At 37.5% G+C, this 27,857-nt stretch overlaps 3 protein-coding genes and 1 long non-coding RNA gene across 9 annotated transcripts; 2 read left to right on the top strand and 2 right to left on the bottom strand.

The window, feature by feature from the left end:
- Nucleotides 1-691: 691 nt before the first annotated feature.
- aifm5 (apoptosis inducing factor mitochondria associated 5) lies at nt 692-10,766 on the bottom strand. The gene is made up of 19 exons (XM_044140754.1): nt 9,946-10,766; nt 9,740-9,827; nt 8,973-9,082; nt 8,752-8,861; nt 8,637-8,681; nt 8,467-8,548; nt 7,949-8,061; nt 7,775-7,861; nt 7,556-7,647; nt 6,255-6,385; nt 5,734-5,849; nt 5,586-5,657; nt 5,433-5,496; nt 4,920-4,996; nt 3,693-3,810; nt 2,832-2,930; nt 2,672-2,753; nt 2,493-2,597; nt 692-910 (listed from the first exon to the last, which is right to left on the bottom strand). The coding sequence occupies exons 1-19, from the start codon at nt 9,962-9,964 to the stop codon at nt 877-879; spliced, it is 1,644 nt and encodes a 547-aa protein (XP_043996689.1). The 5' UTR covers nt 9,965-10,766; the 3' UTR covers nt 692-876.
- On the top strand, nt 1,158-14,446 carry LOC122844911. The gene is made up of 3 exons (XR_006372954.1): nt 1,158-1,340; nt 11,862-12,061; nt 13,241-14,446. It is a non-coding gene; the product is annotated as an uncharacterized LOC122844911 (long non-coding RNA).
- Nucleotides 11,660-18,689, bottom strand: LOC122844907 (F-box only protein 40-like). 2 transcript variants are annotated; one of them, XM_044140746.1, is made up of 7 exons: nt 18,565-18,689; nt 17,719-17,741; nt 16,030-17,178; nt 14,911-15,197; nt 14,088-14,219; nt 13,246-13,531; nt 11,660-12,050 (listed from the first exon to the last, which is right to left on the bottom strand). In XM_044140746.1, exons 2-7 carry the CDS (start codon nt 17,719-17,721, stop codon nt 11,832-11,834), a joined length of 2,076 nt encoding a protein of 691 aa, XP_043996681.1. In that variant the 5' UTR covers nt 17,722-17,741; nt 18,565-18,689; the 3' UTR covers nt 11,660-11,831. The 2 variants fall into 2 exon arrangements, with proteins under 2 accessions (XP_043996681.1, XP_043996682.1); XM_044140747.1 differs by lacking the exon at nt 17,719-17,741 and having other exon boundaries at nt 18,565-18,626.
- On the top strand, nt 15,288-27,831 carry LOC122844908 (F-box only protein 40-like). 5 transcript variants are annotated; one of them, XM_044140752.1, is made up of 10 exons: nt 19,057-19,124; nt 19,267-19,315; nt 20,359-20,616; nt 20,707-20,905; nt 21,442-21,914; nt 22,352-22,531; nt 23,648-23,889; nt 24,669-24,800; nt 25,532-25,805; nt 26,808-27,831. In XM_044140752.1, exons 2-10 carry the CDS (start codon nt 19,313-19,315, stop codon nt 27,018-27,020), a joined length of 1,974 nt encoding a protein of 657 aa, XP_043996687.1. In that variant the 5' UTR covers nt 19,057-19,124; nt 19,267-19,312; the 3' UTR covers nt 27,021-27,831. The 5 variants fall into 5 exon arrangements, with proteins under 5 accessions (XP_043996688.1, XP_043996686.1, XP_043996687.1 ...); XM_044140751.1 differs by lacking the exon at nt 19,057-19,124 and adding an exon at nt 17,173-17,222 and having other exon boundaries at nt 20,359-20,905; XM_044140748.1 differs by having other exon boundaries at nt 20,359-20,905.
- The last annotated feature ends 26 nt before the right edge of the window (nt 27,832-27,857 follow it).

Genomic DNA, 27,857 nt, shown 5'->3' with positions numbered 1-27,857 from the left:
TATTAGTCATAAAACATTTAAATTGGATTATTTGGGAAATTTTAAATAATGGTTAATTTTAGTTTTAAATATTTTTCTCTTGAGAAAACTTGTTGCTGATGTGACATTGAACCTAAACTCTTCCCACAGGAGCAACAACAATCTGATTGTGGAATTTATATAATTTTACATCAAACAGCAATTTTATTTTACTTGCTTATTCAAAAGTAACACAAAGACGGTATCTCAGTATTATTGGGATCTATTTCGATGTTTCAGATGGTGGATCAGTACCGCAGGTGAACAGCAGGTGTCAGAATAGATTAACACAAAGACAAAATTCTATGTGCTGTAATCTGTATGTATGATTATTACGAAATAGAATAAGATATTTCCTAGGTTTGCAGGGATAATCTAATAAACATAAGAACAGTATTTTTGTGGTGAAGTGTCGGTCGCAGCGGCTTTGTGTGCAGCTTCCTGGAGGCCTGTTTTTCCCCATGCTTTGTTATTGTTGCCTGCTTCAGCATCTCTGTTTCAAAGAGCTAACCACCTCCTCTCTGTTCTGCTAATCCTGTCCATCCAAAGCCCCCCGCAACCTTCTACCCCGGTTATGTTGCACCAGCAGTTCCAAAGTCTGCATTTTTATATCAAAAACGTAGTAAGACATGATATACATCATATCAAAAGAAACCCACTCAGACACTCCTGTACAGAGTTTATTAAGTTAAAAAAACAGCATTTTGGACTAAAAAAGACCCAAAGCTGCATCTATTTGAGGTATCAGTTGTGTTGGACTCCCTGCTGTGAATAGTCTTCCAGCACCAGAACACAAAAACATGGAGGTGTGGTGTGAAGTCCTGTCATATTTTAATCTTCAGACTGCTTTAATGCAGATCAGGTAACCTGAAGCCAACTGGGATCATCCGACCTGTCAAAAAATGGTGGAAAAAGGTGACTCACATTATAAAAACAACAATAAGACAAAACAAAAAACATTTTCATTTTGCTGCTCTTTTTTCAAAATATGTTGGACCATCCTGTCACATCAGCCCTGATTGACCCTTTGCACGTGACGTCACACTCTTCGAAACCCCGCCCACTCCGCCATGACGGACGTCAAAAATTCAGGCAGCCGATAGTCTAATATCGCTTCTGTTTAGTTGATTTCACTTCATAAATGGTCATAGGACGCTGCGCGGTCGGCTGCACGAACAGAGAAGGATAGAAACCAAACATGTCATTTTATTGTACAATTTTTAATGAGGAAAGATGGCGGCGGCGATGGATTGCAGCTGTCAGTCTTAATGACTGTCAGGCTCAGCCCTCGGTGCAACCGCGGATTTGCAGCTTTTTAGAAGGTAAGAAGATTTGGGTTCATGTACTTTATATGCAAGTATAATTAGAAAGATATGAAATATTGCTTTATGGAGAAGACACGGGTCTAACCATGTGCAAGCATGGAGACAGTGCCGCTGCAGGTATAAGGAAAATCTGTTAGCATCTCGTCTTTTGTTTTGTACGTTTTTAATGTCAAGGGGAGACGCTGCTTATGACACAGTGATATAAATCATGTGGTTTGAATTCTGGCAAAGTCGGCAATTTGATCAAAACGTAAAGAAGGAGGAGGAATGGGTCGCTTTGTAAACTAGCTGGCTTAAACTTTTGTAAATACCGCCGTCTGTGAGCCGCAACCTGGTCTGCTAGACAAATTAGCTTGACTTGAATAAGTGGAAGCCATGAATAAACTGACAAAAACAACTTGAGAAAGCAATTTCAGTCGCTCAGTTCAATACGCCGGATCTTCACTTCAGACGTCCATCATGGCGCCTCGAATGATTTGGTGACGTAGTTGCAAAGGGTCAACAGCATTTGTGTCAAACTCTGTAGCTTTTTTATGAGGCCATCTAGACTCCAAATTACGTCAATAAATCCCTCCAGTTTTTCACAAATCCTCAAAATTCACGCAAATTCAACAAATCCCCACATTTTTACAGATATTTTATCTTTTTTTTTTTTGCAATTTTTTCTCAAAATTATCCAAAAACGTTGGGTTTTTAAGTGACTGCTGCCTCAACCTTACTTGATGTCAAGTTATAGTCCGTGAGCGATACAGCGATTAAGAAAAAGTCACAGTTAACATCATGTATTAGAGAAAATATCATAAAAATTCCTTACAAATATTTCTAAATTAACACTAAAAAATCTTTAATTTTTATTGCAAAATAAATTAATTAATTTAATTTTAAGAAACATTTGTTGAATGCTGGAACAACCATCTTTTTAGTGATATTTTAACAGTTTAAAGCATTTTATCAATGCATTCGGGCACAACCGGTCAAAGTGAAAATAACTTTGATACCACTGCCTTAGGGTGAATCCAATAAAATTAGTATTTATTTTTTTGCTATTTTTGGTATTGAAGTGAAGAAATATCCCTTCATTCTTTTTTTCATTCTTAAAATAAATTAAAAGAATTAAAAAAGGATGAATAATCTGAAGAGTTTGCATACTGAGCCTCTTTCTTTGTGATGACTTTCCCTGATAGGAGCCTCTCGGCCACAGCAGACACCACAGGATCATAATCCAGGCCCACCGCTGCTATGACCTCATCATTCCTAAAGAAAACAAAAAATACAAACTGAATCTGCTTGCTTTTCTTTAAAATTAGATTTTCTTTCTCTCAACCTACTTGATATACAAGGCCAGGAACTTCCTCTCCTCAAACTCATAGTTTCCTTTCATTATTATCTCAGTGTATCCCTCCCCATAACCTGGAAAAGACCAGAGCACACAGCAGCTTCTTCCAGTTACAGATAAAATAAGAAACCTTAGTGAGTTTGTTTGCTTACCTGCATATCTGATGGTTCTGCCTTGTAGGATGGTCCAGTAATAAGGAACTGAGGTGAGTTCAGTTGTTTTCTTTAGCATGTTCAGAGCAGCTATTCTCCCTAAAGCACAAAAAGAAAACTTTAACTGTTAACATAGAAATAATTTTTAACACATTCTACATTAAACTAACAAGATTATAACTGGAGGAGCTTTTGAAGAGTCAAAATCAGGACTATTGAAAATAAATATGCTCCACATTATTAGCTACAATATTTCAGGATAAAGAGAAATGGGAAGAATAACCAATAATTGTACTCAAGTTAGCGTATCAATGACTCAAGATATTTTTATTTAAGTTAGAGTAATTATTCAAGTAAAGTAAAAAAGTTCTGGTTAAAACAGCTACTCAAGTACTGACCAAATTATCAATCATTTAATATTTAAAATTGTTCATTCAGTGGGTAGAAAATCCAGAAGTTTTACTAAAATAAGAGTAAAAATACCTCATAATAAAATTACTGAAGTAAAAGTAAAAAAATACAGCAAAATACTCCTAAAAAGAAAATTTTTCAAAAAAGTTACTCAAGTAAATGAAGCCCAATTTTGAGAATAAACTGGAAAGGTGATTCTGAGTGTGATGCCACAAAAGTTGGTCTGAGTTTTCAAACATTTTTGCAGAAAAGCATCTTCCTTCCTTCCTCCCAGGTTTGCAGAGATTGATCCCAAAAAAAAAGGAAACATCTGAATTTGTGTGGATAAAACTGCTTTGTTGGTGACAAAGTGGTTTGACATGAAAAGTAAAATCAACCATATGTTACAGTAATGATTTGGAGAATATTATCCCAGGATGTTCAGCACAGTGAAGCGGAAGGTGTTGCTACCTTGTGCTTGTGCCATCTGCCAGTGTCCGATGTTGACCAACTGGTTTTTGGCCAGTGCCAGAGGAAAGGAGGCCAGGTCACCCGCACAGAAAACATCAGGGACGTTTGTTCGCATGTACTGTAGGAGAAAAACCAAAAATTATCTCTGTCAATGAGGAAATCCGGTTTACAATAACGAGGAAGCAAACTTAGAGAGTAAATTATGTAAAAAACGGTAATGCATTAGAAACGAAGATACGTAAAGTGTTAAAATCTGGGTAGAGTAGCAAAAAATTTTACTCAATAAGAGGAGCACCACTTCAACATATTTTTACCCCAAGAATTTACTCCAATACACTTGAGTAACATTTTTGAAGAAGTTAGTATTTTTACTTTTACTTGAGTAATTTTATTATGAAGTATCTTTACTCTTTCTTAGGTAAAATTTCTGGACTCTCGACCTACTGATAGTAAAGCAAACATTTTAACCAAAATTCACCGGACAGACACACACCTGCAGTTTCTGTTAAAGTTTCTACGTTTTATATTGAAAGAAACGGATTTGGAAAAATTTTCTGTTTCCTGATTTTGTTATTTTTTGTTACCTATTTGGATTAAAATATCAAATACTAGTTAGAGTTTTTACCGAATGCTTTTTCACTCTTGAGTAATTTCTTTGGTGGCTACTTTTTTGCTTTTACTTGAGTAAAAAGCAAAAAGTAATGATACTTTTACTTTAGTGCAATTTTTTGGGTTACTTTACCCATCTTCGTTATCTCAAGTACAAAGTATCTGTCCAAGAAATTACTCCAGGAAAAAATTATTTTGTAAAAATGCTACTTAAGTATCATTTAATGTTTAAAAACTACATAGTTAAAAAGTAAAGTAATAAATATAAATAATATAATTACATGTCAATTGGCATCTTATTATTTTTTTCTGTTTCTGCTTTTTATTGTCTGGTCAAAATTAACACATTTAATAATTTTAAGAATTTAAAATATTATTCAATAATGTAAATACATTTAAATCAGGCAAAAGAAACTTTTTTGAAAAATGTGTGATTTCTTTTTTTTTTATTCAGTGGGCAGAGAATTCAAAAATTATACTGAAGTAGGAGTAGTGATACTTCATAATAAAATTACTCAAGTAAAAATAAAAATACTTCTAAAAGTACATTTAAAAAAACATTACTCAAATAAAATTAACTTGTTACTAACCAACTGTGATAACAGATTTAAAGCTGACCTTGTCAACAACAACATAATTTTTGGAGTTCTTCTGTATTTTAGTGCCTTGCAGAAACTCTGCGTTTGGGATGCTGCCTGGTGGAAAACAGAAAAAGAGATGAGCGTGTTTTTAAAAAAATGCTAATGCTGAGTACTTTCACACTTGAGTTATTTTGAGTTGAAATAACTCAACAAGAGACTGAGTAATTCTAACTATCTCAAGTGTTTCTGAAAAGACCAGATGGACTCGGCACAGTGTTGATTTAACTTTGCAAAATTTGCTGTTTCATGAAAAGGACACAAATTCCTGCAAGACTTGACTCCAGAACTGTAAGATATATCATATAGGTTTGTAATATTTTATTGTCTTGGCTTTAAAATATCAATATTTGGACTTTAAGAACCAAGTTCAAGTAAAAAAAATCCTATTTAAAATCAAGGTCTACAGTTCCTATATATTTATTTTATATGTAATAAAAAAAACTAATGAATATATTTTTTTAAAGTAAAGTATTACAATAATTTTACTCACCGATACCCACAATTAAAACATCAGCTGGGATAACATGACCACTTTTAAGTACAACTTCTTTCACCTTAAAGGAAGAAAGACAAAATGAAGAAACGTAATTATTTATGTATCTTCTCAGTACTAGTTAATAACTAGACGTATACCCGGCTTTACCTTTCCATTAACGCCTTTAATTTCTGTCACGTGATCATTCATGTAAAATCTCACACCTTTCTCCAACAGCATCTGCAGTACAACAGTGTTTCAGTGCAAACAACTAAATAAATAAAAATAAAATACCAGGAAGTTCAGACGGCCTCACCATCATGGTGATTTTCCCGACCTCGCGGCCCAGAGTGTTTTGGTACGGCATGTCGCTGCTGCCCACCACCGTGATGCTGGACGCTTTGTCTATCATGTACGACGCCACCTCCATTCCTGAAACAGGGATCATCAACAGAACAGCTTTTATTCACAAAACTAAAATATTTACTGAGCAGTACAAAATCTTAAAAACACCAAAACCTATTTAAAATCTTATCCTTTGTGGAGAAAATATGAAAAATAAACACAAAATCAATATTATTTAGTGTTTAAAAGCCTATTTTAACGCAGTAATTGAACAACTTTTGAAATAACATTGCCTTTCACATAGAGCTATGTTATTAGAATCAGAATTTCTTTTAATTACATTGTGCACAAATAAAGCACAGCAAAATTTTTAAAATAGCAACACAGAACAACTGGGATGCTAAGAATAAATAGTGCATCAATATTAACTTAAACCTTAATATTCTTAACTCTGTTTTTAGCTCAGATTTTTGCGCAGTGCAGCTAAAGTACCGACAAAGGAAGTTCCCACAAGGACGATGTTGCAGCCTAGAGAGGCAGCGTGGATTTGTCTGGCGTCTTCTGGAGTCTCCAACATCTTAATGTTGTCCAACTTCCTCCCCGGCACATCCAGACCCTTCGCTCTAACGGAAAAATAAACAATCCGATTCATAATGATGCAATGACTAACAATTGCCGCTTTTCCTTCTAAAGTCCACAGTTTGAGTGTCTCCTGTTGGTTACAATAGAAGTATTGGTGTTTGTTTTAGTGGACAATTAAGCTCTCAGTTGGTAACTGATTCTAACACTGACAGGGATTTTTCTAAAAAAAAATCTAGTTCTTGTTTGCAGCCTCAACTGAGACTCATGAGACTCCAAATATTGTTAAAATGTCGCATCATGTTCTCAAGATGCTTAAAAATGTAAACAAAATGTGAAATGTGTAGAGCAGGGGTGTCCAAACGTTTTGTCATTTGGGTCAAAATTGTTGAATTGAAAGTAATCATGTGCCAAAAAACCCTCAGAGTTGCCTTTACAGTAAAAGTCTTTGGATAAACATGGTTTTATCTTTTGGTTATAGAAACACAAACCCTTTGTGTTGTTCTTTACATTTTCCATTGTAAAAAAAAAAATTACAAATTTTAATCTACTGGCCAAATTTGTATCATTTTTGAATTGCAGCTGGGGGCTGCACAAAATGAGGTCAAGGGCCACAAATGGCCCCTGGGCCGTACTTTGGACAACCCTGGTGTAAAATTGAGGCAAGTAGTTACTTTAACAGTAAAGGAGGGAAATAAACTGTGGAGACAATTAGTGGAGCCGTTTTCTTTTTTTATTTAGGAGTATCAGATAAAATTTGCATTTGCATGACACATTTTTCTGATTTTATTTATGAAAATTTAGAAAATTGTGGAATATTTTCCTTCTACTTTACAGCCATTCTCTACTTTATGTCTGTGTGTTCCCTATTGATCCGTCACATTAAATCCTAATTAAATACGTTGATGTTTCAGTCTTTGTGAAATATGGAGAAGCTAAAGGAAAATGAAAGATTTTTCTATGGAACATTTTTTCCCAGTGCAGATTGATAATAAAATTAACAACAATATATTTTTGTATATAGGGTTTTTTTTCATTCGGTTGGAAATTTTGCATAACATAACATAATTTTCCTGAAATATCTAAAGTTTTCTGTTTTTCTTGACTTGTAAACCTGAAAATAGAAGTGAAATTGTGCTTGTTTGTTTTTTGCATCAGGTGGAATAAATGTGAACATTATTCACAATAAATGTGAACATTATTAATGTTTGGACCTGCAGCCGGTAGAGAGAAGCAGCTGGTCGTAGCTCTGGACTAAACCATCATCAAAAGTGACCGTCTTCTTCTCCGTGTCCACCGATACTGCCTTTAAAAAACAGAAAAAGAAAACTTTACCAAGTCATGTGGCTCAGTTTCTTTATGCCATATTATAAAATAAACTGTTTTAGCTGCTAAACTGTCAGGAAAATGTACATTTGGAGAGAAGTACTCACTTCTTTCTGGAGCCAAACCTCAATGTCATACTGATGGAAAAACTCCGTCCTCCTCAGCACGATGGTGTCACTCAACACATTCATTACCTGAATTATACACAATAAAAAACTTATTTAGCTATGCTTTCCGTCCTAAAAATGAAAAGAAAGGATCAATCCAAATACTTATATGACCTTGCTGAGTCGGGTTTTGTCGTAAGGTAAGAGGTCGTCTCTGGAGGCCATGATGATTCTGCCGCCAAAGTTTTCCTGCCGCAGCGTCTCGGCACAGATCAGCGAAGCAGCTCCTGACAGGAAACGCACGTTACAAACACACAGGCAGAAAGAATCTTACCAACACACAACCACGCCGTGTTGAGATGCAGAATCAATTCACATCTTGATTTAACATAATTAGATTTTATTTAACAGAAAAGGGATGAATATGTTTGACCCTGTCACTGTCTTTCAATTGATTGATGAATAACTAAATTAGTCCAAAATCAAAAATTTCTTCTATTCATCTAAAAAGAATTAGCTGAGATTTGCAGGTCAATAATTTGGCTCAAAATGAGACCCAAACAACAAACCCAATGGCTATTGTTTCTTTCATTGAGATGTTTTATAGTCATTGCTGAGTCAGCAGGATTTGGTTATTTATTTTTTGAGCTTTGGGCTTTAAATAGCACACAGACGGAAACATGGCCACCAACCTCCTCCCAGCAGTAAAACTGTGTGCTTCACTCCTGGTACTGCACCTCCCATTCGCTGCAACCTTTTCTGATGCCGGATGTCCTGAATGTGGCACAAAAAGTTTATTTTTCACATCAATTGGTAAAGATGCCATTTAATTTCATTTTTAACAATTAATTAACTCGCCAACCTTTTTATTTATGGACACATACACTTTGCTGTTTTGAATTTTGACCTGAAAAGAAAAAAATTGATTATAAGCAGCAAATGTTGAGCTAAATGTGGATGTACCGGCCGGTTGGTACCTTGTGACAAGGTAGAGAGTCGATCCCAGGAAACTCCTCCAGGTCTCCTGTTAGAGCATTAAAACAGGAGCCGTGCCACGGGCAGCGCACTTTGTGTCCTGAAATAACGCCTGAGCAGAAACGACAAAAAACACGACAGCAAGATAGATTAAACACACTAGAAAGCAACATTTTAACTGGAGACTTTATCGTTTCTGCTTTTTTGTTGTTTTCTTCCTTACCTTTGCTAAGCGGCGCACCATAGTGTGAACACTGGTTTGAAATGGCGCTATATTTTCCATCGCAGCGCGTTAATAGCACACTGTGACGACCAACATCAACTTCCATCATCCTCACGTCACACATGAACAAACACAGAAGTGGTTAGTTTTGTGTATTGCAGATAAAAAAAAAAAACAGAAAATGTTTAAAGCACATACCTGCTGCTGTAATGCTTAAAATGTTTTATGACAAACCAAAGAATCGCGTATCAGATTAAAAACTTCGACACTGTCGAGGCACTGCCAGCCATTTTACCTTTGATTTGTGTTTTATATAATTGTATTACCATATGTAGAAGGTCCACTTTTTTTAAAAAACATTAAAAGAAATCCTTAAATTGTTGACAGAAATAAAAATCCATTAAGAATTAAAGCCCAATGTAGCTTCAACCCAGAGTTTACCAACTCTCTTTCAAAACGTTTGCTATATTTAGTCAAGTTTAATAAATTAAATCAAAGCTGATTTGGGTGCAGCAAATGGTTTTACCTTTCGCTAAAGTTTGGCTATAGAAATGCAAACACTGAATTGTGCTTTACATTTTACATTGTAAGAAAATGACAAATTAAAAGTCTCCATCTGCATCTATCAGCCAAATTTGAATAATTTTTGAATTGCAGCTGCGGGGAGCACAAAATCAGTCCCCGGTCCACTGCTGCATTTTGGACACCCCTGGGCTACACGTTAAACCAGACTTTTACATTTCCTAATCATAAAGTTTTTTTCTTACTGTCCATCGTGAAGGTCTGTCTCCAGACACACCATCGCTGTCTGTTCCTCTTTGTCGTCAGAATCAGAGTCTGTAAACTCGCCACATGCTGAGCAAACCGTCATCAAATCAGTAACTAAAGCTACAAAACATCCCACATCTTAAACAGAAAGAGGTCTCAGACTAACAGAATAAAATTTAATAATTATTAGGAATAAACAACTTACATGCTTTGGTCCCAGACATGTCACTTATTCAACGGTAATGGAACATAGAGACACAAATCCACTCCTAAAACATTAAAATTCAGCTGGGAGCCGTTAAATATGGTGTCCAATGTCAGTTTGCTTTCCTCTTTGCAGATAAATGATGGCAGGTCTTTTCCACACCAAGAAGTCCATCTCTCAAATGCATTGTCGAGTTCTGGAAACTTTCAAAAGTGCACCGTTTTGATCTGATAAGAACACTAAAATGTGCTAATAAGTGACCTGTAGTGAATGAAGAGTTTCATTAGCATTGCTGGTCATGTTCAGCCTCATTATTCCACAGAAAGGCAGCGAGCGCTTTTGTTTCGCAGCGCTGCAGGAAAAGAGAACAGCTGACGAAGCTGAACTGCTGAATGGACAGTCGACAAAGCACCATTTACAAAGCCAGAGGTGGCTGCTGTCATTCAGACACAATTCAAAGTTTAAAATAGTAAAATACTAATGCAGGGGTGGCAAAAGTGTGGCCCGGGAGCCATTTGTGGTCCTTGGACTGATTTTTGTGCGATCCCCAGCTGCAGTTCAAAAATGATGCAAATTTGTTCGATAGATGGAGACTTTTAATTTGTAAATCAGTTTTGATTTCATTTATTAATCTTGACTAAATATAGCAAACATTTTGAAAGAAAATGACCCAAATCCTACTCTTATTACGGACAATAACTTTGTTCAATTGAAAACTAGATGCTTTTTAACTACAGCAAACATGCAAAATCTACCATGTTGTGTTAGAAACGCTCTAGATAGAAAAAGGAAAAAAGTCATTTCACAAATTTTCTACAAAAACTTGAAAATGTTAAACTTTTGAAACTCAGAAAAATTCCAAAAATTGAAACTTTTTGACTTTGTTTCTTGAAAATTTCTGAATTTTTTCTTGCAAATTTTCAACTTTTCAAACTTAGAATGTGACAGATTGAAGTTATGTGATAGATTGAAGTTTGGTTATTTCAGAGACTGTCAGGTCTGGTTTGGCAGAGGTAATGGCCGGAGTCAACCAGCAGGGGGAGTCTAGCGCTTGCGCTAGCTATAGTGAAGAGCACCGGAACTTCCTCCTCAGTTATTAATAACCGTTGGAACAGAAGCACTGTGTCCGGCTCTTTTATTAAAATACTCCCCTTCTTCAGGTATGATTCCATATATATGCAGACTTGTATATTGTAAATGAGTTTATTCGCCGAATGTTAACGAATTCTGTTGTTAGCTCCGTCGTTAGCGCCATTGCTAATGTACTGTTTGTAAGCTAAACTGAGTTATTAATAACCGTTGGAGCAGAAGCACTGTGTCCGGCTCTTTTATTAAAATACTCCCCTTCTTCAGGGCATCTACAAGAACATTTCCGAAAATGTTCTACTTAATATTTTTTTGCTTATTTTTTTAATCTACAATGTCTCTGACATGCCATTGTAAAACTCTCTTTCATGTTTTGGATCTAAAATAAATTTACATTTTGAAAAAAATAAATAAAATAATTGGAGGACTTTATTTCCTTGATTTTATGTTGTTTGCTTTTTCTGCCACATTTTTAACTTTTCAAACTCTCTAAACCTGCTCCAATATATTTTTCATTTTGATCCCATATTTTTGTTTCCATTAAATTAATGAACATATAATAAGAGAATGAATCTCAATTTTCAATTTGTCTCTGCAAGTAAAAAATCTGAATAAAACAGAAATTTTTAACCTTGAGTTGTTTTATTTCAAACTAATACATAATTATTTTCTGCACCAGTTTAAGCTCCATTTCTAATTAATGGATATGGAAAGAGAGAGAAAACATGCATTATTTAATTTCCTTTTGGGATTAATAAAGTATAATTTAACTGAATTGAATTGAGGTCCAACAGCAGCTCCTACATCATGATCCTCTTCTCCTGGAACAGTGTGACCAGCGTGGGACCTTTGCAGCTCTTCTTCGGTTTAATTTCTTCTTGAACACGAGGCAAGCGAATTTTCTCAGTCTTGGACTCGACCTCGTTGTAGGGACAAACTTTAAGATGCTCAGCGATGGACGGGACGTCTCTGAAGCTCCAGGCGTCCACAGGAGAGAACAGGGAGCTAAACTGCCACACCTGAAGGACAGGTGGTAAAAGTTATCAGTCTGTCTTAGTTTATTTTCAAAGCTCAATATTTTCACTAAAGCTCCAGTGTGTACATTTATTAAAAAGTATCTTTTTACATATTTGTTAAAACTGTCACCATGTCATAAGACAGATCATTTGTGAAAAGATTGATGATCTCTATTGTTATGGTAAAGAAATGCATCACTTCTAACCAAAAACAACCAATCAGAGGCAGGAGGCGGGTCTTAGCGCTGTCAATTATCCTCATGTACTCTCTGCTAAATCTGGTAATGGCAGAGAAACGACTTGCAGTTCCAGGAAAACGGTTTATCCCCTATCATCAGTGGCTATGCTATTTAGCGTTAGCATTCCCAACAGGAAAGACTGGGGTATTAACAGGTTACACTTATTCAATTACATTTACTTCAGTAACTTTTTTGAAAAATTTACTTTTAGGAGTATTGTTGCTGTGCTGTACTTTATACTTTTACTTGACTAATTTCTTTATAAAGTATTTCTAGATTTTTCTGGATTTTCTACCCACTGAATGAAAACATGTTTTCACCAAAAATTCCCCCGACAGACACATAGCTGCAGTTTCTGTTAGTTTCATAAGTTGTTTTTTTTTTATTACAGAAAGAAATTCATTTAGAAAAAAATTATTTTTGCTGTATTTTGTTATGTTTTGTTGCTTATATAAATTACTGTCATGTTGGTTATTAAAATACCAACATTTCCACTTTACATTTTGGTCCATCTGATTATGTAATTTTTAAACATTAAATAATTGATAATTTGATCAGTTTCTCAGTACTTGAGTAGACATTTTACCAAATAGTTTTTTACTCTTTTACTTGAGTAATTTCTTGGATGGCTACTTTTTACTTCTACTTGAGTAAAAATATGTTTAAATAGTGCTACTCTTACTTGACTACAATTGTTGGATACTCTACCCACCTCTGGTCGTGACAGTTTAACATCTCCATTGGTGGCTTTGCTATCTAGCTTTAGCATTCACGACAGTCTATGCTAGCAGCAGCATAGCAGAGAGCAAAGAGGAAAGCAGAGCTAAGTCCCGCCTCCTGGCTCTGATTGGTTTTTCTAGTTGGCACTCGGAGCACTGGCAGAGGGATTATCTGTCCACAGGAACAGTTTCCTCCTGGGTTTGTTTTTTATCTCTTTGGATGTTTGGGTTACAGCTCACCCTGTGTGAAACCCTCCACTTGGCTCTCCCACGTGAGGAGCTCGTCCTCTCCCAGCAGAGTGTCACCATCCCTCTCTCCTGCAGCAGGGAGGAGCAGACCTGCCTCATGAGGCGGGACACCAGGGCCAGCTGGGACAGGGACTGGCTGTCCAGGAAGCTGGCCATGTGGCACAGCACCTCGTAGGGCAGCGAGCTCAGCCGGTCCTCCCCTCCTTCGGTGTGACCTCCACCCGTAGGCTGAGAAAACGGGATGAACGGGTGCAGGCCAAAGCAGCCCAGCTCCTCACTGAAAACAGTTTGGTTTATATTTATCTGCATGTTGAAGTCTGGATGAAGAAATGATAGGTACATGATTATCCTGCATGTTTTAGAAACAAGCATTTAACCTGAAATTATTGATTTGGGGAATTTGACTGAGGTGAGATTTAAAAAAAAAAAATCTGTGGTGGAGTCACTTTGTTCACTAAAAATGTTTCTATCAAATGGTATTGTAATCCTAAAAAATAATAATGCCCAAAACAAAGAAAAACTAATTATCTCAACAGTACCAGAGCTAAAATAATGAGATGTTTAATGGGGCAGTATTATTTAAGGGTGACTTTTTTAGCTTTACAAACTCGGAGTGTTGCTTTGTTTTACAGTGTTTTAGTATCTTTACTTCTACAATTATGTTCACTGTCATGTTCATTTTCCTCACCTGAGGAACTGATTTCTACCACAAATGACACGAGTGATCAAGTGATGCAGTTTGAGTTTAATTTCCATTTTTATTTCTCTGTTCACATTACTATAATTATAATGCAACATAAACTTATCTGTTAAAAAAAAAAAATAATTCTCACTTGAAGTTGACGGTGGCTTCAAATGTGGAAGGCCGAAACCTCCTCTGGCTGTAGGTACATCCCATGTACGCTAGGGGGCACCGCTGTTCAAACCAGCCGTTCACACACATCTGAATGTCGCTGTGGATGTTCCTGCTCCGGCCATTTCCATTATCAAAGGCAAATAGACAGAATGCATCAGAGTTGGGTAGTAGCTAGTTACATAATTACATTTACTTGAGTAACATTTTTGGGAAAATGTACTTTTACTACTTTACTTTATATTTTTACCTTTGTAATTTTATTTTGAAGTACTACTCTTATTTGAGTAAAATTTCTGGATTCTCTACCCACTAAATAAACAAATAAGATATTTTAACTGAAATTCGCCAGACCCAGATTCACACCTGCAGTGTCTGTTAAAGTTTCAGAAGTTCTTATATTGAAAGAAACTGATTTGGAAAGTTGTGTTTTGACAAATGTTATTTTTTGTCACTTTTGATTATTAAAATACCATAATTAGCACTTAACTTAATATTTTGGTCCATCTGATTATGTCATTTAAAATATTAAATGATTAATAATTAGATCATTTACTCAGTACTTGAGTAGACATTTTAACAAATGCTTTTTATTCTTGAGTAATTACTTGGATGGCTACTTATTACTCTTACTTGAGTGAAAATATGTTGAAGTACTTCTACTCTTACTAAAGTACAATTTTGGGTGCTCTAAAACCATGTAGAAGTGCTGGTAAATCTGCTGAAAAGTCATGTATTTTTTATTTTTAGGAATAGAAGGATTTATTGTTATATATTTAAATGATGAACTGATGAAGACTCACTTGAAGTGTTTTCCGTATTCCGTGCGCTGGAAGGTGTGTCCGCAGAGGAAGGTGAAGGCGGAACTGGCCTTGTTGTGGCGGCTGGTGACGCTCTCCACCTGCAGCTGCAGCTGCATCTCCAGCGGTTTTCCAGCTGTCAGGTCAGCCAGCGACGTGTTCCTGCGGAAAGGAGCAGACAGGAAGCTGTAGGTCTGCGTTCCTTCATCCGTCAGCAGGCTGTCCGAGGACGTGCTCTCCGCGATGAGGTGACCCCTCCGCTCCCTCTCCAGGGAGCACAGCAGGGAGGCCTGCGAGATGAAAGTCAAACCCAGAAGATTAAAATTTTAAAAAGTCACCCACACTGACCTTTAATTTGAAATGACTGATAGGCCCTTTACCGCTTAGTTTTTAACCCAATATTGTTCCACATATCAGTAATTATTTACTGATATGTGGAACAACTAGAATATTCTGGGTTTGGAATACAAAGTTCTGGCGCCGCACTTCCGTGAACTTTGTAACGGACAGCGAATTAGGTAGGCAGTTGCTATGACAACAATAAACTAGCCAAAGCTTAGAACTAGCCTCATTGCGAACTAACTTATAATGAACAATATAAGTAGGCCTATATTACTCGATCACTGTTTTTTTGTGTAATACTCAGATAAATATGTAGTACTTACATGCTTACTGCCGAAGTAGTAAAATTAGCCTAGCTATAGCTTTCATCTGCTAGCTTAGACGGACATGTCTGCAAAATGCTTTAGTGTATTTACAATCTTCTACGCCACAAAACCACAAAATCTTACCAAGTATTTTTGTCTACTTTCTAGTGCAAATAGTACACTTAAAATAAGACCAAACTAACTCTAACTTTACACCATTTGATCTGCCGATGGAACTTGTACTTTTTCATCAATATTAAGGAATTATTTACTTAAAACAAGCTCATATTTCTTGCTGACAAGTTACTTGTATGTTTGTTTCTCTTATCTCAAATGAAAGATATTTTCCCGAGAAACTAAATTTAAAAAAAACTTTTCAAGATTTTGTGGTTTTGCAGTGTGTCAGATTGTAATCATATGAGCTTTCTCAATCATTTTGCACGTTTAAAAGACCTTTCCTATCAGGTAAACTCACCTGAACCTCCTCCCACACTGGCATGTCGCCTGGCGCCACAGCCAGGTCGCTGGTGTCCACTGCTACGTTTTCTCTCTTGTAGAAACCCGGGTTACGGATGCGGCCCTGCCTGGCTGTGAAGCTGGTCGGGATTTTAAACGTGCGCACAGTGATGATTTTCATCGGCTCTAGATTTCCGTACACAAAGCTCTTCTTTTTGGGTTTCCCAGTAAGAGAGGAGGAGCATGCACTGCTGGTGGATGCTGCTGCACCAGCACAGGTTGCCTCCTCCTCCTTCAGTGAACCAAGACTTTTCCCTCTTCCTCTGGCCAGACCTCTACTTGCTGCAGCCGTGCCCTCGGATTCTCTGCAGCCTCCCATCTCCATGCTGAACATGCGCTCCCAGGCGTTGTAGTTCTCCAACAGACCAGCATCCACTCCTGATGCTCTGGCTATGGCCTCCCTCTCCTCTTGAGACAACATTGGCTGATTTTCTTCATATTCCTCTTCATCCTCATCTTGTTTCTCATCAGGGAAATTCACATTAATCATGTTAACTGCTTCCCAGATTTTGTCCCTTGCTTCTTTTGCAGCTGCTCTCTCTCCTGCTTCCTTCTCCATGAGAGCCTGTTTCTTCTTCTCCTTCTCCTTCTTCATCTCCTCCTCCTGCCTCCGTTCTTCCCTCGCCTCTTCCTCTGCAGTCTGGATCAGTTCTGGGAACAGTTTTTTCATCTTGATGGAGTGAAACAGAGAATCCTGGTCTTGCAGAGCCATTGCCAGGTCCAGACATCCAAACCTCTCTCGTTCCCTGAGCAGGTTTTCTAGCAGCTCTGTGTGCGGCTGAGAACAGGCGATGTTGGAAGGCCAGCGGTTCCACTCCATGGAGCAGCAAACCACGCTGGCCGGACACACCTGCAGGTGAGCCGCCTGCGAGGAGCGGGGCAGCTGGACCGGGCAGCCGTACTCGGCGTTGAGGCACGGCACCCTCACATTGGGGCACAGCAGCAGGTGATCCTCCTCTTTGCACAGGTGGAAAACCGCTCCGCAAAGCAGACGGCAGGGAACGAGAGTGCAGCTGGCAGAAGGCTCCACCCGAGCCCTGCAGCGCCGGCTGTAGCAGGAGTCACAGTGGAGATGCTGCCGGACCCTGGAGCCGCGAGAACGGTGACTCTGACAAACAATAACACAAAGAACAGCAGGGTGTTGGCAGCAGAGTGAGGAGTTACTAATTACTTTTACTCAATTACATTTACTTGAGTTACTTTTTTATGAAGTATTTCTACTCTTACATGTGTAAAGTTTCTGGATTCTCTACCCACTGAATTTTTTAACCAAAAATGTACCAAACAGAGACACACCTGCAGTTTTGTTAAAGTTTCATACGTTTTTTTATGGATAAAAACTGATTTGAAAACATTTTCTTTTGACACATTTTGTTATTTTTTGTTACTTGAATGAATTTTTGTAATTTTTGCCCTTAAAATACCAAAAATATCCTCATAACTTTATGATTTTATACCCACTGAATGAAAAACAAACATGTTTCAACCAAAAATCCACCAGAAAAAATAGATTAAGAAAAATTGAAGTAGTGTTACTCTTTGTTGAGTTTATGGGTGAATCTAATGCAAATGTTTGAATCACTATATAAGTTTTCTACTAATTATGACTTGGCACTGTACCGATGTTCAAAAAAAGTTTGTTACTCACCATATTTGACTGATTTTTCTATCCTAAAAAAGAAAAAAACAAGCGAGTTTAGTACTTTAATTTAATTTCTGACACAGACTCTGAATATTATGTCATAAAGCTCAAAACTTGCTCACCCTATCTAGCTTTGTTTTAAAATTATAAAGCAAAATTTGTTCAAATAAATCAGATAACTTCATGAATCTGACTCAACAGTACAACTTTTGAAAATAAGACAAGCAGTTTCTCACTAAATGTTAGTACTTTTAAAGCTAGAAACACTTAATAAATAAATAAAGCAGTGCAACAAATTTAGTTTATGGGGCCAAATAGTAAACATTTTTCTAAGGTAGCCTGGTTGATCACATCCTAGTTTTTGCAGCTATTCTTCATTCTCAGCAAGCATGTGGCGACAGTGGACAGGAAGGACTCCATTCTGCTGTTACAACTCAGTTAAACCCCAACGGTGTTTAAAAAACACCTTTGTAGAAAAATTAAGAACCATTATCCTGGTTTTATGTTACATTGTAATTATAATTGCATTTAACGTGTGTAAAAAATATGCTAATCAGATTTTTACCTGTTTACTTATCTTCTGAATATTCAGTGATTAATGATTAGGATTCTGATTATTTTGAAACAAACTTATAAAAACCCATAAAGAATTTTGACATTGTGATTCAGCATTCTTTGTTTTTAAACAGTTGAAATGGAAAATTGAAACAATGATTGCTGCTCAGTCTACTGTACAAATCTCCAAACAAACACTAGAACCAGTTAAAATCTTTATCATCTACTCTTAAATTAGCTGCTCAACCCTCGACGTCTTGAAATTTAAACAAACTGAAAGACTCAGAGGTGATTTACCAAATCGCCGGCCAGACGTGTCGTTTTGTCTCCTTGGTTTTATAACGTCGCTATCAGGTCTGTGTTTTAAACTGGCAGGTTAAAATTAGCCAAGGAGCAGTGAGCAGGTTCCTAAGGAGAAATACCCCCCCGCCAGCGTCACGCTGCAGCAGATAGTTTAAAATTGAAAACCTTCTTCAAATCTTTATCCACGTCTGAATTAATGTGAACAAATATTTTATGATCTGTGCCAATAAACGCAACCAATAACACACACAGGAAGTGATAGAATGGATTAAATATTACACTTGTAAATATCAACTGAAGGATAAAATTTTGCTAATAAATAATACTTATAATCCAGGAGTAAAAGATTATAAATATGAATATATTTCCTGATTTAAGAGGTCGAGAGGGCTTGTAACCTAAATATCGCTCCTGACCACCTGTGTAACATTTCTCAGTCAGGACTTTGCTCTATTTATAACAGCAACACACACACAAACACACAATAAAACACACACACAGATTCGCTCTTTAAAAGCATAAGCTGCCTGTTTTCTTCTCAGTTCATTCAGTAGGTAGGCTAACAGCTTAATTTAATCACTTCCTTTAATTCTTTTGCTGCAGAAACATTATGTAAAATGATTTGTTCATATTTATTTTGTTATGAGATGGTTGTACTGAAAGACGGTGAGTAATGGAGTCTTCTTGTTTACACAGATCTGCAGCTTCACATACAGAAACCTGCAGACACCACATTTTAAAGATGGTGAGTTAACGCTTAAATAATAACACTAATCTCTGACTTTGATTCCACTATAGCAAACATTTTTTAAAAACGTTTAATTTACTTAGCATGCTGCTGAATTTCCATTTAATTAAAAAGAAAATCTGTCCTTCTGAAGATACATACTAAAATAAATTAGAGTTTGAGTGAATATATTTAGAGAAAAGAAGCACATGGTCACCAGGATGTCTTCTGTTTATTTTTAAGTCTTGAAACTCATATTCATCGTTGATCTCACAATACAGAATTTTTTATGTTTTGTAAGTTTATTGCATCAGAAAATTTGGACTTTAAATGAACCTCATGCAAGATAAACGTAGTTTTAAGGAGTTATTTTGGGATTTTTTTTAAGGACACGTGAAAGATAAACGTGGATCTCATTTTAAATGTGTAAAAATGTAAATATTATCTAAGACTTCAGGCTGAAAAGTGAAGGCTGTGCAGATTTAACTAATTATTTGCAGCAGGCATTCATCAATACTGGATATTAATATTGCTCTTCTGACCAGTATTTACCAATATTGTATATATTTATTTCAAAACCTTAAAAAAATAACAACCACACCGCTGACTTTATAGCTGTTTCTAGACTTCAGTTTTTTATTTTTATGCATTTCTTTATCTCATTCATTACTTATGTTCAGAACTTTGTTTCAGTTGTGGATGTTTTTAAATAAAGTAGATCTACATTTTCTACATCATCAGATGGACCAAACTATAAAGTTATGAGGATATTTTTGGTATTTTAAGGACAAAAATGACAATAATTAATTAAAGTAACAAAAAAATAATAAAATGTGTCAAAAGAAAATGTTTTCAAATCAGTTTTTATCCATAAAAAAACGTATAAAACTTTAACAAAAACTTCAGGTGTGTCTCTGGTACATTTTTGGTTAAAAAATTTAGTGGGTAGAGAATCCAGAAATTTTACTCAAGTAAGAGTAGAAATACTTCATAAAAAAGTAATTAGTAACTCCTCACTCCGCTGCCAACAGCCTGCTGTTCTTTGTGTTATTGTTTGTCAGAGTCACCGTTCTCGCGGCTCCAGGGTCCGGCAGCATCTCCACTGTGACTCCTGCTACAGCCGGCGCTGCAGGGCTCGTGTGGAGCCTTCTGCCAGCTGCGCTCTCGTTCCCTGCCGTCTGCTTTGCGGAGCGGTTTTCCACCTGTGCAAAGAGGAGGATCACCTGCTGCTGTGCCCCAATGTGAGGGTGCCGTGCCTCAACGCCGAGTACGGCTGCCCGGTCCAGCTGCCCCGCTCCTCGCAGGCGGCTCACCTGCAGGTGTGTCCGGCCAGCGTGGTCTGCTGCTCCATGGAGTGGCTGCGCTGGCCGGTGGATGACACAAACCCAAATAACTTTAACGCCATGCAGGACAACATGATGAAGGAAAGAGAGACGCACGGAGAGGCTTTGGATGTTGCCATGGCTTTGGTTGACCAGTCAGACCTGTACGCCCGCCTCAAAATGAAGCCTCTGTATCCAGAGCTAATGGAAGAAGAAGAGGACATAAAGGAGGAGAGCAGAGAGGAGATCGCAGTCGGAGGTGTTCAAGACCAAAACCCAAGTGAAGGTTGGTTAAAATGCGGCTTGGTTCTGAAACATAAAAAGGAGTTTCTTCTGTACACCTTAAATTAGGATGGGTCTATAGCAGTGGAGCCCAAAGTGGGTCTTCGAGGGCCGACATCCTGCAGGTTTTAGTTCTCTCTCTGGTGGCAGTAAGAACCTTTTCAGCATGTCGGTGTTCTTCTTAGGCACTGACAGAAGATGGAGCCATCATTTGATCCGGGTGTGTTAAACCAGGGAGAGAACTAAAACATGCCGGTCCGACTTTGAGCACCACTGGTCTGTGGGCTACGAAACATGTTCAGTACATCTTTTACACAAAGTTCCTCTTAGATAATGAGATTTAGTCTGTTTATTTTGAACTCCTTTCAGAATGAGTTGTTTCATGCCACTTTAAAACTGCCCCTGTAAGAACATTAGATTTTTGATATGGCCCAAAATGAAATTAAGGTTAACACCTCTGCAGTAGAGACTCAAACTGAAGCACAAAAACACAGAAAAACTTCTTATGTTAACATGTTTTGCAATTGTTTCCCTCTGCAGATCTTCCTGTAAGCAGCATGGCTGAAAATCATGCTGCAGAAGAAACTGCTCAGAGTGTTACACAACCTCCGGTGATCAACATGGAGAAGTACAATCTGTTTGAGATGATGTTCAGCATGGAGAGAGGCGCCTGCGCTGTCGCTCAGGAGAATTTGGAAAATCCAAAACAAAAACAAAAACTAGCTGTCGAGGGAAGCAGCCAGAAAGCACCAGAACAGGAGCAGCAGGATACAACCAGTCCCAGAAGCTGCCCTCCACCTGACACCAGTAAGACGGGCCTGGCCCCGTGGCAGGAGGGGGTTCTGGAGCGGCTGGGGCAGGAGCTCACCCCCCAGGAGTACAACATGTACGTGGTGCATCACGGACGCATGCTGCTGGCCTTCGGGCAGATTGAGGCCTGCACTTCCAGGGAGAAAGACTTTGTCTACGGCAGTCTGGAGCCAATTGCAGTCCAGACGCTGCGCTCTTTCAAGGTGACGAGTTCAAATTTGGCAAATTCACACAGAAAAAAACTGTGTGATGCAATAGATGAAAGAAAGATGTGTGTGTGTCTGCGTGTGTGTGTGTGTGTGTGTGTGTGTGTGTGTGTGTGTGTGTGTGTGGAACCAAGTTCATAAGTATACTTCTGTTTGCTTCTGTTTTAAGAATTTTCTTTGTATATAACTTCTAACACTATGATAAAGTCAAACTCCTAAAAAATAAACAAGTACAGTTTAAATAAAATCATTGAGAGTTAAATTATGTCCAGTTGCTGTTTCTGAAAACTCCACAATGTCACCAAATTTAGATACAATTGCTGATTACCTCACAGCTTACCGTCAACCAACCGTCAGGGTTGTTGTAACTTAGTTTTTTCCACTGATTTCATTTATGTTGTAAAATGCAATGAGCTATTCTTGTTTCCTGAAAGGTGCCTGTAAGTTATCGTTATAAGAGGCGGGTTCATCTGAACGAGACGGCTGCTCGGGTGCAGACTGAACATCAAAGCGTGGACACATCAGACCTGGGAGCCAGTGAGGAGGACTGGTTTGTAGATGAAGATGAAGCAACTCTGCTGGGCTACGCTGAGATGGCAGTCATGGGTCACAAGGTACAAAAATGTTCAGAGGTGGATGGAGAATGTACTTAAGTAAGTAGGGTAGAAACTAGTTGCATTTAACTAAGTAACTTTTTTGAAGAAAATGTTCTTTGGGGAGCATTTTTACAACTTTGACTTGAGTAACTTTGATGAAGTCTTGCTGCTCTTACTTGAGTAAAATTTCTGGATTTAAAACAAACTCATAACCAAAAATTTACCAGACACAGAAAACATCTGTGGTTTTTGTTCGAGTTTTAAGATGATTTTTTTTTTTTTTATAATGAAAGAATCTGATTTGGAAAAATTTTTCTTATGTCTGATTTTGCTACTCTGTGGTTTATTTATTTAGAACAAAAAGTTTAAACAAAAACTAATAAGACAAACTAACATGCCAATAGACATGTAATTATGCTATTTAAATTAATTATTTTCATTGTCAGATTTAAAATATTAAAATTTCCATATATTTTTATATTTTGGTCCATCTGATGATGTAGTTTTTAAATATAAAATAACTGATAATTTGAGTAGCTTTTCACCAAATACTTTTCACTCTCACTTGAGTTATTTCTTGGACGGATAAGTTTTACTTGTACTTGAGGTGGTGCTATATTTACTGTTGGCTACTCTATTGTCCTCTGAGTAGGAGTAGCGTTGCTTCAACATATTTCTAAAGTCAAAAGTAAGAGTAAAACATATTTGGTAAAAACTTTACTCAAGTACTGAGTGACAGATCAAAACATCAATCATTTAATATTTGAAAATGAATCATCAGAATGACCAAAATACAAAGAAATATTAGTATTTAAAGATCAAAATGAAAAGAATTCATATAAATAACATAAATACAAAAGAAAAGAAAAGAAACATTTTTCGAAAACAGTTTTTTTCAATATAAAACTTAAGAAACTTTAACAAAAACTGCAGGTGTGTTTGAATTATTAGTTAAAACATGTTTGTTCTTCGCAGTGGGTGAAGAATCCTTGAAGTTTTACTTAAGTAAGAGTAAAGAGTACATTATAGTTACTCAAGTAAATGTAGCTAGTTTATATCCATTTCTGATCATTTTGGTTGAGCTGCTGAACACAATAATCACTGACTTCAGTAAATTGTCTTATTTTGTTCCAGATCAGTGAGACAAAGGGAGCAGACGGGCTGTATGTGGACCTTGGCACGCAGACGCACTCTTTCCGCACAGCGCCCTTCAAGCAGAGGACGACCTTGGCGGAAGTGATGGCGGACCGGCCGCAGAAGCTTCTTCTGCAGCTTCAGGCGGAAACCGTGAACAGCAGGAACAACAGAGCCAGCTGTGCGTTCACGTTCCTCTGCGGTCACACCTTCCACCGCAGAGAGTTCGCCACACACTTCAGGTGTGTTGTACTCAGAGGAAGAGTTGGGCAGTAACTAGTTACATTTACTGGATGCATAAATTTGATTTAATGTGAGGAAAAAACTAAATATTCAGTGTATAAATCTGGCTTCAGCTCACTGTAAAGTTCCTGTTAAATTTTCTAAAGATTGTTGAGTTGAGTAGTAACTAGTTACTACCACACAAAAGTACTCCCTAAAAGTACATTTTTGTGGAAAAAATGTATGTTTGGGAGAATATTTTACTACGCTGTACTTTTTACTTTTACTTGATTAATTTTACCTTGAAGTATCGCTACTCTTGAGTAACATTTCAGAATTTTCTACCCACTGAATGAAAAACAAACATGTTTTAGCCAAAAATTCACCAGACACACACCTGCAGTTTTTGTTAAAGTTTCACAAGTTTTTTATTGAAAGAAACTGATTTAGAAAAAACATATTTTGCCTGATGTTATTTTTGTTATTTAAATGAATTATTGTCATTTTCATCCTTAAATTACTCAAATTTCCACTTAACTTTATATTTTTATTCATTTGATTATGTAATTCTTAAGTATTAAATGATATTTTTGATCAGTTACTCAGTACTTGAGTCGCCGTTTTACCAAATAATTTTTTACTTTTACTTGAGTAACTTTTTGGACGGCTACTTTTTACTTTTACTTGAGCCTAAATATGTTGAAGTGATGCTGCTTTTTTAGCGTTTGCTCTGCTGAGATGTAGCATTCAGATGTGGATGCTCATATCCGGTGTGTTCTAACTGTTTTTGTCTTTACAGGAACGTGCACAGTGACATCCAGATGTGTCTGAGTGAATGGTTTGAACAGCAGTGCCCCCTGGCGTACCTGGGATGCACCTACAGGCAGAGGAGGTTTCATCCCTCCACACAGAAAGCCACCGTCACCTACAAGTGAGAACAACCTCGCTTTTAAATATTTTTAGATGATCACAGGTACATGTTTTCTATCATTTTTGACTTTATGTCTTGGAGTTTTTGTTTTTGACTGCACTTGGTTTCACTAAATCAGGTTAATTGTGGCTGAATGCATGCCACACTTGTGAGAAAGATCTTTAAAACTTTAGTTTCAAAGGGGCAGTATTATGTATTTTCAAGCACATAGTAATATTTTATAGCACAATCAAGTAATTATATTTCCTTCAGTTTTTATAAAATGGTGTCTGAAGCATGACTGAAAGGAAATCTGAATTTGCTATTGAACGCTTTGAAATTGGGTCTCTGTCTCTTTAAGAAGCTCTGCCTTCAACACGTCATGTCAACAATACTTCTCATTATGCCGTTTACCATTCTTAGGAGTGTTGGACTGAAATAATTCACGTATTGAGCGGGGTTCTGTTTGCTAATTGCTGCTGGCTAGTCTAGAGGAGCTCAAAAGGGGAGGAGTTTTGGGTAAATAGACAGCGCTTTGTGAGAGCAGCCGAATTGTTGCCATGGAGACATGAATGAAAGAATCAAAACAACATGAGGGAACAGCATCAAAACATGCTAAAAACCTTAAAAAGTTGATTTTACATAATATTGCCCTTTTAATGTGACAAATCTGTAAAAGTTCAAAGGTTATTTAAAACCTTAGCGTGCTACTGGACAACCTGTTTGACCAAAGTTTTCTTTGCTTCTCACAGTCAGCAGCTGAGGTGTTTCAACTTGCGTCCAGACGTTCTTCCCTCTCTGGACGGCAAAGCTGGAGCCGGGGAGGACCGGCTGAGCTCGCTGCCCTACGAGGTGCTTTGCCACATGGCCAGCTTCCTGGACAGCCAGTCCCTGTCCCAGCTGGCCCTGGTGTCCCGCCTCATGAGGCAGGTCTGCTCCTCCCTGCTGCAGGACAGAGGGATGGTGACGCTCCGCTGGGAGAGGACGAGCTCCTCACATGGGAGAGCCAAGTGGAAGTCCAAACCTGTGAGAAGAAAAACCTGCAGTTCAAAATGCTTTACATCCTAAAAACACAAAGGCAGAAACTGAAACGTTACATTTTGTCGTTGCACATCAGCATGTTGAACGTTTCATTTATTATGTTTCAAAAGAAACTCTAACCAGCTGGGTTTTTAGTGTAGATTTAAAGGAACTCAGTGTTTCGAATGTTTGGTAGTTTTCTGGAAGTTTGTTCCAGGTTTGGTTCTGGTTCTGGGGATGCAGAGCAGAACCAGAACCAGAACCAGAAGACCTGAGACGTCTGGAAGGTTGATACAGCAACAGCAGATCTTTAACTTAGAACAAACCATCCAGTCCACCACAACCTGCTGTCAGTAGCTGCGCTTCCATGAAGCAAACAGTTGCACAAATTGAAATTATGAAAATAAATATGCTTAATGGAAACACGCCAATTTGAAAAAAACTTGCGCTTTTCAATAAAAAAGGTTTTTACGCTAACATGAGGTGGTTTTTCAGCCGCATAGAATGGAAACTTGTACTGGAAACACTTTTTCCACATCTACACTACTGGTGAAAACGAAGAAGAAGACAACAGGAAGTAGAAGGAGGATGATGGTTTGTTTTTTTACTTGTTGCTTTCAGACAATGTGCATGTGGTTTCACCAGATCTCTCAGAGCTCATTAAAAGCTTGAATGTGTAAAATCGGCGACCACAATTTCCCCTAAATGCTGCATGCAGCCGCTCCCAACTAGACGCCATGTCTCCTCTGATTGGCTGATAAATGATGAACGTCACGGATGAATTTTGAATATAATCTCATGCAACTGTTTACGTCCGTCACTGACAGAATTTCTCTTGACTTAAAGTGTGAACAAGCTAATTCAAATGTGATTTTAATTGCATTTCTTATTTAAGGGAAACACTGCAGTTGGGAAATTGTGTTTTTTGGACAATAGCAGAATAGCGACAAACATGTTTGAAATAGAAACAGCTGGTGTTCTCATAATGCTGCTTCTTTTTCTCTCCAGGTGTGGGAGTTCAGTCATCTGTTCTCTGCTGTGGATTCATGGAACATGGCCGACATGCCTCCGATTTCTGCTCATCTGAAAGTCTGTCCTTTCTACCAGAAAACTGAGCAGAAGGAACGGGTTGCCCTCCCCTGCATTTCTGAAAAACAGCAGAAGAGTCTGAACGGTCAGAGTCTCCTCAATCACTTCACGGGACAAAGAGGGCAACAGTGAAGAAGAACCTCTGCTTGTTGTGTTTAACTTAAACCCATTTATATTCAAATGTAGCATTGCATTTAAGATATGTTTTAGTTTTAGCATGTGAGAATCTCTGAACCCATGTGCAGAATACTGGATGGCAAAAAGACGAACATTAAATGAGACCTGTAGATGTAAGTATTATTAATTTTGTGCTATGTGACACAGCAAGGGCTGCATAGCACTAAGCTAAACTAAACTTTGTGTTTTACATAAGTCTTAGTAGTTTTAGTGTTTTCTCTCTTTGTGACAAAATGTTCCACGTTGAGGAACTCAGTGAATTGAGGAATAGGGTTTCAAGATGTTTTTGTCAATTTAATTATCCAAAGTACCTGGGAATAGTTTCTACTTCCTGTTTCATAAAGAACATGGGTGAGTGAGTTTAGTTTAGAAGAAGTTGGCAGAGTCCTGAACTCAACCTAATAAAACCCTCATGTGTTGAATAAGAATGGAAGATGTGAGGGAGGTCTGGTTGTCCAACATCAGTGTCTGACCTCACAATGCACATCTGGAAAAATGGTCAGAAACACTGTGGAAAATCTTCTCAGAGGAGTTGAAGCTGTTGTAAAAGGTTGGGCTATGATCATTTTAATCTTTATAAGAATAGGATATTTTATGTTCAGATATGAGTGAATATTTTTGGTATTTGTGCGTAGTAAAAAGCTGTAATGTTTTGTTTGAAATCTTAAAAATAAGAAGGCCTTCTCTTTAAAACGTGTCTGTGAACTGTCCAACATGTTTTCAAATCAAAATCAGACTCATGTCTGCATAATAAAGCCCCTCCTCCTTGTTCTCCGTCTCTTCCTTCTTGGT

This window comes from Gambusia affinis, linkage group LG15, assembly GCF_019740435.1.
Source record: "Gambusia affinis linkage group LG15, SWU_Gaff_1.0, whole genome shotgun sequence".
In the NCBI taxonomy this organism is placed as follows: domain Eukaryota; kingdom Metazoa; phylum Chordata; class Actinopteri; order Cyprinodontiformes; family Poeciliidae; genus Gambusia; species Gambusia affinis.
This window is presented reverse-complemented; position numbering and strand designations above follow the sequence as displayed.

Excerpts from the sequence above, each read along its gene's own strand:
- aifm5 (XM_044140754.1), bottom strand. Across the intron at positions 5,497-5,585 it reads TTAAAGGCGTTAATGGAAAG|GTGAAAGAAGTTGTACTTAA; the intron begins GTAAAGCCGGGT and ends TCTTCCTTTAAG. Across the intron at positions 3,811-4,919 it reads ATTATGTTGTTGTTGACAAG|TACATGCGAACAAACGTCCC; the intron begins GTCAGCTTTAAA and ends TTTCTCCTACAG.
- LOC122844907 (XM_044140746.1), bottom strand. Across the intron at positions 15,198-16,029 it reads CAGTGTGGGAGGAGGTTCAG|GCCTCCCTGCTGTGCTCCCT; the intron begins GTGAGTTTACCT and ends TTCATCTCGCAG. Across the intron at positions 13,532-14,087 it reads GAAGCCACCGTCAACTTCAA|TGAGGAGCTGGGCTGCTTTG; the intron begins GTGAGAATTATT and ends AACTGTTTTCAG.
- LOC122844908 (XM_044140751.1), top strand. Across the intron at positions 20,906-21,441 it reads AGACCAAAACCCAAGTGAAG|ATCTTCCTGTAAGCAGCATG; the intron begins GTTGGTTAAAAT and ends TTCCCTCTGCAG. Across the intron at positions 24,801-25,531 it reads AAAGCCACCGTCACCTACAA|TCAGCAGCTGAGGTGTTTCA; the intron begins GTGAGAACAACC and ends TGCTTCTCACAG.